This window comes from Myotis daubentonii, chromosome 18 (genome assembly GCF_963259705.1).
Source record: "Myotis daubentonii chromosome 18, mMyoDau2.1, whole genome shotgun sequence".
Taxonomy (NCBI): domain Eukaryota; kingdom Metazoa; phylum Chordata; class Mammalia; order Chiroptera; family Vespertilionidae; genus Myotis; species Myotis daubentonii.
Window position 1 is genome coordinate 27,576,035 of NC_081857.1, and position 10,029 is coordinate 27,586,063.

Consider the following 10,029-nt stretch of genomic DNA (forward strand, 5'->3'; position numbering starts at 1 on the left):
GCACAGTATACTGAGGTTCTGAATGCTCTAGAGCAGTGACGGCGAACCTTTAGAGCTCGGCGTGTCAGCATTTTTAAAAACCCTAACTTAACTCTGGTGCCGTGTCACATATAGAAATTTTTTGATATTTGCAACCATAGTAAAACAAAGACTTATATTTTTGATATTTATTTTATATATTTCAATGCCATTTAACAAAGAAAAATCAACCAAAAAAATGAGTACGCGTGTCATAGGTTCGCCATCACTGCTCTAGAGGGCACCATGTAGCTATGAAATATTTATCTGGCGGTGCTGATTACTGAAATTACTGAGTTAGTGACTGAAAGCATTTGCATCACACTGCCCAATACAGAGGTTTAAAATATTATCATAACCCAAGGAAATGCTTTTTTGTTGTACTAGTATATTTGATAGCATAAACTTACTGAGAATCAAAATTTCAAACTTTCATGCTTTGCTGTTTTAAATCATACGCTTTTAATTTGTTTAAATACTATTTCTATTATCCATTCTTGTACCCGCAATTTTGGAAATATGTTACTTAGTTTGATTTAGCTACAAACAAGTCTTAACTTTTCAACCACCATTTTATTTTTATCAGCCAAAGGTAATTTGTAGATTATTTAATCTAAATATTGAGACAAGTAAATGAATAAGTAGACATGACATAAATTGGAAACTTTACATTAAGCTTCTTATATTTGATAAGACTTTTGAGTTTTTTTACAACAAACATTTATCCCCCTCTTATGTAAGGTAATAAAAGAAAGTGAAAAGTTTCAAAACTATATCGAAATATTCCTAAACTATGTTATTTATTTAAGCACTTTGGAGACAAGGTTTTAACAGAAGCTTAACCATAATTTTCCATTTATGAGAGACTGGTATGTCAGTAGGGGTAGCGTGCACGTTAGGTAGCCATATTACCTCATTGACTATGTCCATATGTCAGGTTGCTGTGTTTTATGAAGAAAGATACCGTCCATTTTGTTACAGGACTCATGATAATTTTAGATTCCCTTCCATCTCTTGAACTTGTTCATTTTGATAGCGCATCATCACTTTAAGATTCTGGTTGGTGCTTAAATTACAGTAACTGGAGGTCATTATTCATATTTTAACTGGACTCAAAAGCTTTTAGTATCAGCATTAACTTTTGAATTATGCTCAAGGTCTTAGACTTTACAGCATGTTTAGTTTCTTTTCATTTCTTATTCGTATTTTTCAGTACCTAATAGTCTCCGGCTCCCACCTCCAACAAGAACTCTCCTTTCTGTTCAACATCAGAAACATTTTCCTCTTTGGCATGTGCTTTCTAGTTCCCCAAGCAGTAGAAGCAAATTGGAAAGTGCAGCTGTCATTCTCGGAAGGTCATAGATCACACTGGCAGCCTGAGTAATCCAAGAGGTTTTAAGTATCATAGCACTGAGTTTAAAGTGAAATTCGCTCTGACAGGGCTGGCAGGCCAATAGGAAAAAGAAATATTTGTGCTTGGAGAAGTGCATATGTAGAGACCAAGGGTATAACTGATGGCTGGAAGTGATTTCAGTCTAAAAAAACAAATCATTAAGAGAGTGCATAGGGGTAAAATACACAGTTCATATTTTAAAGAGTCTCAAAATGAACCAGCAACTAAGGTTAGCATTACAGAGTAATTAGCTGTGGTGTTCAGGCTTTAACTCACTCAGTACCAGACAGGACAGTTAAACCATCACTGTGAAAACATTGCTACTTACATTATAGTCTCTATGTTAAGCCTACAGCAGTCATTTTTGTACCTCAAAAAACCAAGGTATTATGACAGATTATATAAATGTTGAAGCAGTAACAGACAAACAGTTATTCAAAGGAGGTGCTAATGACTCAGTTTATTGACCTAGGGGTTACTTAAGCAGCTCAGTGAGCTCCCCGCGCGTTTGGTGGTGTGAAATGAGGCATTGCTTGATATTACATAACTGCCAGCGTCAGCAGCCTTGTGCTTCATTGAAAAAGCGGAAGTTAGAGATGCCTTCATTAAAAGGTTGCTGTAAAAAGTTGGAGACCATTATAAACTGGAGTAAATGTTCACATCAGCTTGATAACCACATCTGACAGCTTCCACCAGGCACCTGTTAGGGTATTTTTCTGTTAATTGCTGCAAATAAGGAAAAAGAAAACATCTTCTAATGTCTCAGTTGTTTCTTCTAAATCCTTGTTCTCTTCAAGAAAGCCAATTTTGAGTTCAGGAATATAAAGCTTATAAATTATTTCCTTGAATATGCAGAGCAGATAAAAAGTGTAAAATGGAAGGGGACTTCCAGCAAGATGGTAGCCTGAGCTGCCTTGGAAGGGCATGCTCCCATATAAATGCATAGAAAAGGTGGGCGAAATAGAACAACAATTTATAATTCATGGCCAAGTTCACAAAAATTCACAAAGATAGGAAACACCCCCAGTGACACACATGCACACAAGAAAGAATCACCCACAAGAATACTGAATTGGATATAGGTTTTGTGGTATATAGGAGGGTGGCACTGAATTCCCTATATAAAGTTGGGAGCTTCGGTTGAAAAGAGATCTCCTGGTTTTAATTCACCAGCTCGCTCCATATTCATGAGTGGGTTCAGAATTTAGACTGTATAGTATAACTGAGGGAACCCCAAATCCAGAAATTACTAAAATTGCTTCGGGACAGTGAAATCAGCAGGGCCTTGAAATTATGAGCAAATACAGAACCTCTCTGTAGAAATATTTCCAAGCTCAAGGGCCAACAGATAGGCAAAAAATAAATAAATAAACCTGAACTTGAACTTGAACACAAAAAAATTACAGTGCTCATAAGGAAACGACCGTCATGAAGAAGAATTGTCAGATGCAACGGTAAGAGTCAGGATGCCCAAGAATAGCATTAATAGTGAGGCTATAAAATGTAGGAAAAGTAAAAGGATAGAAAACTTAATGCAGTATTTGTATAATATGAAAAGATACCAACTGTAACATCTCCACATTAAAATAGACCCTGGAGATGGTTAAACAACAAATTAAGATGTATAATGAAAGAAGTTTAAATTGAATGATATTACAGGAGCATCAATAAAATAGATTTTCTTTCATTTGGAATAAGTTCATGACTATTTTACACATGCTTCCCTCATTAGTACAGATTAGTTTTTCTCAGAAGCAACCCAGTATAGTAACTAAATTAAAAGGATCTGTCAATGGTACTTTTCCTGTCAGAACTGACATATGTCTTTTTATTTTTTTAAGTAAATTCCACATGAGTACTTTAAACACAACTTCCCACTACTCATATCATTTGTCCCTGATTTTGGGGGGAAATATTACTTAGCTTGATTTCACTAAAAATATGATTCTTTAGTATTCTTAGGCATTTAGTTTTAAAATAAAAGGAAAATTGATAATCACACATATAAAAAGTTAAAAGAAAACTAAATGGAAAATTACAGCTAAACTTGATATATATTCGTGAAACTCATTAAAAGACTGCTTACCTGCTCATTTTCTTAATAATACAAAGGCTCAAGTCCAAAGTAATAAGTAACACCTTCGAGCAACCCAAAATATGTATTTATTACTACATATAAATTTGTAGGAATGAGACGCTGTTAATAAAAGTTCAATGAACATGATAGAAGCCATTCTACAACAGTAGTACCTTAGCATGCATGTGCATTACATTTTTCAGTGTCCAAGGCAGCGTCTTCCTAGCCTTTTCATAGGCCCTCGTTACAGCACTTTGCATATGCCTGATATTCCTATTTAGCTCTAGGTAAATTATTTCACACTTACAAAATGAAGACATCAATTATATCAGAGAGCAATGTAAACCACATTTTGTCCAAGGTAAATAGCTGAAAATTTTAAATTTTATAAAGCTTGCTTTCTAACTTTGCAAAAGGGCAATACTCAGTGATAAGACAAGCCCTCCATCTAGTGGTTGGTCTGAAAATTACAAACATTTAGATCTTGATTTAGTAATACTGTATCACTATACAAACATTAGGTAAAATTTTATAGGCATTGTCTCATTTGATCAACACTTCTCTTGTGACTATAATAAAAGGATAATATGCTAGTTAGACCAGACAGCCGAACGACCTTCCAGACGAAGCTGCGGCGGGGGCGAGGCAGAGGCGGTTAGGAGCATCAGGCAGGCAGGCGAGCAGTTAGAGGCGATCAGGCAGGCAGGCAAGTGGTTAGGGGTGATCAGGCAGGCAGGCCGGGTGGTTAGGAGCCGGCGGTTCTAGATTGCGAGAGGGATGTCTGACTGCCAGTTTAAGCCCAATCCCGCAGGAATTGGGCCTAAACCAGCAGTCAGACATCCCCCGAGGGGTCCCAGATTTTGAGAGGGTGGAGGCCGGGCTGAGGGACACCCCCCCCTTCTCTGTGCACGAATTTGTGCAGCGGGCCTTTAGTTTATAATAATGTCAAGAAAAAATGTTCACTTCTGCCAGAACAATCCAGCCCTTTCTATTGAATACAGAGGCAAACTACTGATTTCATCTATGTGGAATACCACAGCCTCTAGTTATTGCATGAAGCATATTCCCATATTAAAGGGGCAAAATTTGTTTTGTTCCCAATTAACTATAACTTCTAAAATTTTCAGCCAATTTTTATATTCTTTCCCTTGATTCTCAGTTCCCAAATAGTAATAGTAAACCATACACATTTTAAAAGAAAAAAATACTATTTTTTTTGTTTGAAATATAGCGTATTTTATCATTGTTTTTCTGCCAGTGTCTCTCCCGGCTCTCATTAATGATTTCACGTGTGGACAGCCATAATATGCTCTTAAATGTTCCCCATGCTCTTGCCTCTCAACGCCTTTTGTTACCACAATTATCCCTCTAAAGAACAGAAGTAAATTGTTCCCCTTCTTAAAAACCATGAGTACTCTCACATTTTAGAGAGCAAACGTAATGGTAAAGATTTTAGAGACCATATCATGAGGAAAGATTAATCAGGAGTTGTAAAATCGATATTAAAGAAGAATAAGACTTCTCGTGTGGCTCCAGAGGGTAAATCTAGGACTGATAGAAGCAGATCTCAGAGCGGTGTCACAAGGAACTTCCTAACCGTCTGACGTGGCATGAACTGCCTCCACAGAGGAGTGAGACCTGCATTTCAGGGGTGTTCCCACGAGAATGGGACAGACCCCGTTAAGGATGCTGTTGTGGATGAAAGTGTAGACGATAGCTGATTTCTGGAAATGTGTCCAACAAAGATTCTATGGAAGAGAACATGGCTGGAAATTTTCTTTTGTAGCATCCACTAATATATTCACTATTTACTCTGCATTCATTTTGCTTACTTGGGAATTTCAAAGAAGGAAAAAAAGTCTTGTATTGCTTTTATCTAATTTTAATAAAATAACGATAATACTTTTCACTTATGCAGCACTTTTCATCCAAGGATTTCAAAGTGCTTTACAAACATGCGCTAATTAAACCTCCCAAACAGCCAGAGGTAGGTGGCTTTCCTCCCTTTCTTTGGGAATGTCAACTCTGGCCCAAAGTTCAGTGAGAGCGTCCGAGGGCCTGGGGCTGCTCCCGGCTGCTGTCCCCGTGTACTGTGCTGCATGTGATGCGTCACCTGTCATGTCTGGGTCCCCCTCCCCCCATCATGTCGAGTTTAGAATTCTAATGAATGCTGTTAAAAATGTATTTGAAGCCTTGCTAATATTACAGGAAATTGAGTCTCCTGCTTGCTGAATGCTAATAAGAGCTCTAAGTGTTTTTATAAAGTAAAACCTAGGTGTAGTTTTTATATTTGTTTTTGGATTTTAAATATAAATGTTTTGTTTATGAAGAATTTGTCATTTTCCTCTCTGGGTACCCCAAAATCTTGGTTCTTGGATCATAAAACTTAATAGCAGGTGGGGTTGGAGCCCTCACCTTTCCTAGTTGTCTTTTCACAACAAATAGTAACCATTTTCATTGAACCAAAATTATATATTTTCAAGAAGAGATCTTGCATTTTGGTATTTTTCTAATTTAAAGTTCCAGAGTATGATATCTAGACCTGAGGATGCAGGTCAAATGACACTATATTACTAGTCCTGGAAAGGAAGAATGGTCTAGTTGTACTTATTCTGATCTAAAGGGACACACCGCTTCTGTGTGTAGGTCAGCAGTACCAGGACGAGGACATGCACATGCAGACACACACATGCAGTGCGGGATTAAGGTCCCGTATAAACAGCCAACTACACGCACTTACCTGAAGCAGAACAGTCACAGAGCAAGGGCAGGTGCACATCCCACAGCTTCGTCTTCCTTGGTTCTCAGGGTCCCTTGTGAGAGCGTGCAAGTGCCTTTCATACTGTTGACTCCCATGGGAGAAAGAGTAAATAAATGTCCACATGTCCCAAAAGAATAGAGGTGGCTTCAGATTTTCCTCCTCCTGTGGAAAGTCAAGACATTTTGTCCTTGACATTGTACTACACAGAGATGTCTCCGTGTAAACAGGAAACCTGCAGGCTCAGAAACAAACTCATCAGTTCTAGGTTACATCTTACTTTCACTGACTGGGTGCAAATTCTTACCAGCAATGTGACTGACATTTCAAAAAAACATAATACCCACCTGTCACCTTACTATGGAAAGAAAAAAACATCAGGCAAATCAGTTGTCTGTTTATTCTTTACCCGTTAGCAAGCCCCATGAGGAAACAGTGATCAGAAGTTTGCCTATTGGTCATAGAAAGAAAAAAATGGAAGGTTTTGAAGTTTAAATGTATAATGACCTCAGCTTCTCAGAGCCTTTATTGAGGCTCCTTCCTCACTGAAGACAAGCCTGTCAGAGCAGTCAGGTGTGGTTAGAGGTCCCCCCAAGAAATTGCTTGGGTTGGGTCTACGAGCATTGCCTCAGGAGCTTGTGGGCAAACTGCCTTCTGAAGCGCCTCCCCCTCCTTTAGATAGAATCGGTCATATTGTCACAATTCTGTGAGAGGTTCAGTGTTCAAGGTGCTTTTGTACAATTATTCACTGATCTGCTGTGTGCTTCTCATTTCCAAGTTTTTGAAAGAGATCTCACCACAGCCCCTAGATTGAGAAACAAAGACAACATTAAGTTGAGTTTAACCTAAGTCTGCTGCTACTTGGCCTCAAAAGAGATGCTAAAATATGTAGGGAGTGGCATAAGTGCAAAGATGAAAAAGGAAGGAGTTGAAAGCCACGGCTATCCCATCACTCTTTATATGGTGGAGAGTTGTTCAGATACATATTTGTTAGCCTTAGTGCTTCAGGGGAAAAATTTCTACAGCAATTTTCCTCTGATTCTAAAATGATAACAGGTACAGCTGAGTTCATGGGCTCCAATAGTTTCTGAGACATCTTTAAAAGCTGCCTTTAGACTAATATTTCTCTTCATCATAAAATTTAACCTTCCCATAGGACCAGGGTAGAAGGGGCGTGCTAATATTTTGCCATTATAAGATAAAATTCAAACTTAAAAATTTCAGTCAACTTTCAGAAATTATAGATGGAGCCCAAAAGTTTGATTTATCCAGCATCACTCATTATAGATGCTAACCTAGACTTACGTTTCAGAAATTCCATTCCCCTGGGAGGTAGATGCACACGACTAATATGCCCTATATGTATTATGACTCTACATTTAGCTCTAAGTCCTATCCCAGTACACACACACACACACACACACACACACACACACACACACACTATTTAAAACCTTGATATTTTAAATTATAAAGTGTTTTCATCTCATTTTGAGCTGTGAGAGTAAGTTAGTGGCTATTTGGATATATTGTTTAATCATATTGAGATTTTGCTTATAAGAGAAAAGTATTTTCCATCTAATAACATGATCTTAAATCATTTAAATATATTTATTTTTTCAGAGCTTACATTTCTGCATTATAAACCCTTTCCTTTTATTGGAAATGAGCTCACTGGCATTCACTGCATGAGCTGTGCATGAGCATGTTGCAGCTGCCATATCTGCCTGGCAAAGCTCGTGATTTTGCTAAGTGTTGGGTAATTCTCTGAACCTTAAAAGGTGCTCTGGAGAACAGATTCTCTTCTAAATAGTTTACTAATGGATGAATAATTTGTTTAAGGTAGTATTCAAAGTCATCCATTATCAAGTTATTTTTATAACTGAAGGTTATCTTTGGACTTCTATTTCCATGGAATAAATTGAATCAAAATGTATAATTAACTTTCTGTTACTCAAACATGTACTACTAAGTAAATGTTTGCACTGAGGAGTCAGAAGAAGGATTGCAGATCAAATCTGGCTCACTTTGAAATTCTATAAAATGTCCTGTCTTCTTCCTTTACTCACATGCTTAGTGTGCACTTTGGCCCTAAGTGAAAATCAAACTGCTGTCCTTATAATAGTGGATCAGTCCTACATCTTCATATGAAGGAGATCTCAATATAAACAGCAAAACTCATTTTTCTACAGTTTTAGCATTCCCTCGCATTGTATTTCTGATCATTGCTAGCATGTAAAATCTTTTTGTATTCTGGCATAAAAGCCATATATGCATGTAATTTATTGACACTTTTCTGATCTGTCCTCCTCTTTATCTTTAATGGTTTTACCCTGATAACAGTGGTTCCCAACATTTTTTACGCACAGAAGTGAATATTTATCATATACATTTTATGGCTATATTGGTTTTTTTAAAGGATTAGTAATATCCACATCAATCACTTCCACTACTAGGAAGAGAATTTTGAAGGTGTAAAGTTCCAGGCCTCTTACTTGACCTGCATTGTGGGTGTGTGATGAAAAATCTAACATATTTCTTTTTCTCTTTCTAGCCTTGGAATGGATGGCTTTGGCCAGCCCATTGGCATTCTTGGACGCCCAGCCACAGCGTATGGATTCCGCCCTGATGAACCTTACTACTATGGCTACGGATCTCGATAAAGTCGTCCCTTTCCATATGTGCTCTTAGCTTAGAAGAAACCTGTGTGGGTTGGGTTGACTTGGAATATTGAGCTAATAATGCATGTTGATGCTATTGCAGGTCTGTGCTTGTTTTTATTGTTTCATGTTGTTAGCTGCAGGTTAACTGCAACCCTATGTCCCCTGTTAAGTAGAGTGAATGCTTGACACTGTTCATCATCGAGCCATATCTTGATGCTGGATAACATTTCCCTTGAGACTCAGAAGTGGATGCTGAAAAGCAACTAGACTGGAAAACAAACACTACATTATGTACATTAAGTGACTAATTTAATTTCTATTAAAAAGAAACATAAAGTACAAATGAATTAGAGAAAGTCATGTGTTTCTATTTAATGTGTTTCATTAGGAGTTACATGCTTATATAGGGTGCATATGAATTTTATTTTTCCCTGCCTCTTTTCCCCCCTTGTAAACTCTTGAGTATTTCATGTGGCATATGCTACCCTGAAAATTTATAAAAAGACGTCAGCTTTTTATTCCATGCCATGTGCCTGAAAGGTTGCTTCCCAGAGTTATTAACTATGAGTTTTCAATTAACAATGGAACATATGCCGTATGTTGTTGTATATGAGTATAGTCTCTTCAACCATTTGCATTCATGTCTTTCTGATTTTAATATAGAAAGTCTGGGACATCTATTAGTATGCATGAAACTAGATTAGTATTGGGCTTTTAAATTTTATGATTTGTGAAATTTAAAGTATGGAAAAGCTAATTTTTCTCTCTTGAGGAAAATTAAGAACAATATTTTGCTCACTAAGATACTTGTTTCCCATTTGTTCCCTTGTTGCTATAAGATAGATTTAGGTAGTAAGAAATGGAAAGACTTTATAATTAATCATGAGTTTTGAAAATAGCTCAATGTTATAATGCTTAAAATTTACTTAAGCAAGTAAAACAGCAATAATCTGTAGCTATTTTCTTGAGCACTTGCTGTGGAAGGAATTATGTAAGGCTTTGAAGGGAATGCATAGATCAAAGACAACTTCTGTCCTTGAGTTTTAGATCTCATTGATCTACTGCACTGTTTATTGGCTTGATTTATATTTAAGGAACAGTAGAGCTGGAAAGAGCCTTT

At 37.2% G+C, this 10,029-nt stretch overlaps 1 protein-coding gene across 2 annotated transcripts in view; it reads left to right on the forward strand.

The window, feature by feature from the left end:
- The window catches only part of KIFAP3 (kinesin associated protein 3), a 112,203-nt gene extending 102,938 nt beyond the window's left edge, over positions 1-9,265 (forward strand). The window contains exons 20-21 of one of the 2 annotated variants that reach the window (XM_059674094.1): positions 5,407-5,475; positions 8,801-9,265. In XM_059674094.1, coding sequence (XP_059530077.1) covers positions 5,407-5,452 — 46 coding nt within the window. In that variant the 3' untranslated portion in view covers positions 5,453-5,475; positions 8,801-9,265. The remainder of the gene's footprint in view (positions 1-5,406; positions 5,476-8,800) is intronic. The other variant, XM_059674093.1, reaches the window with a different exon arrangement.
- Positions 9,266-10,029: the final 764 nt, after the last annotated feature.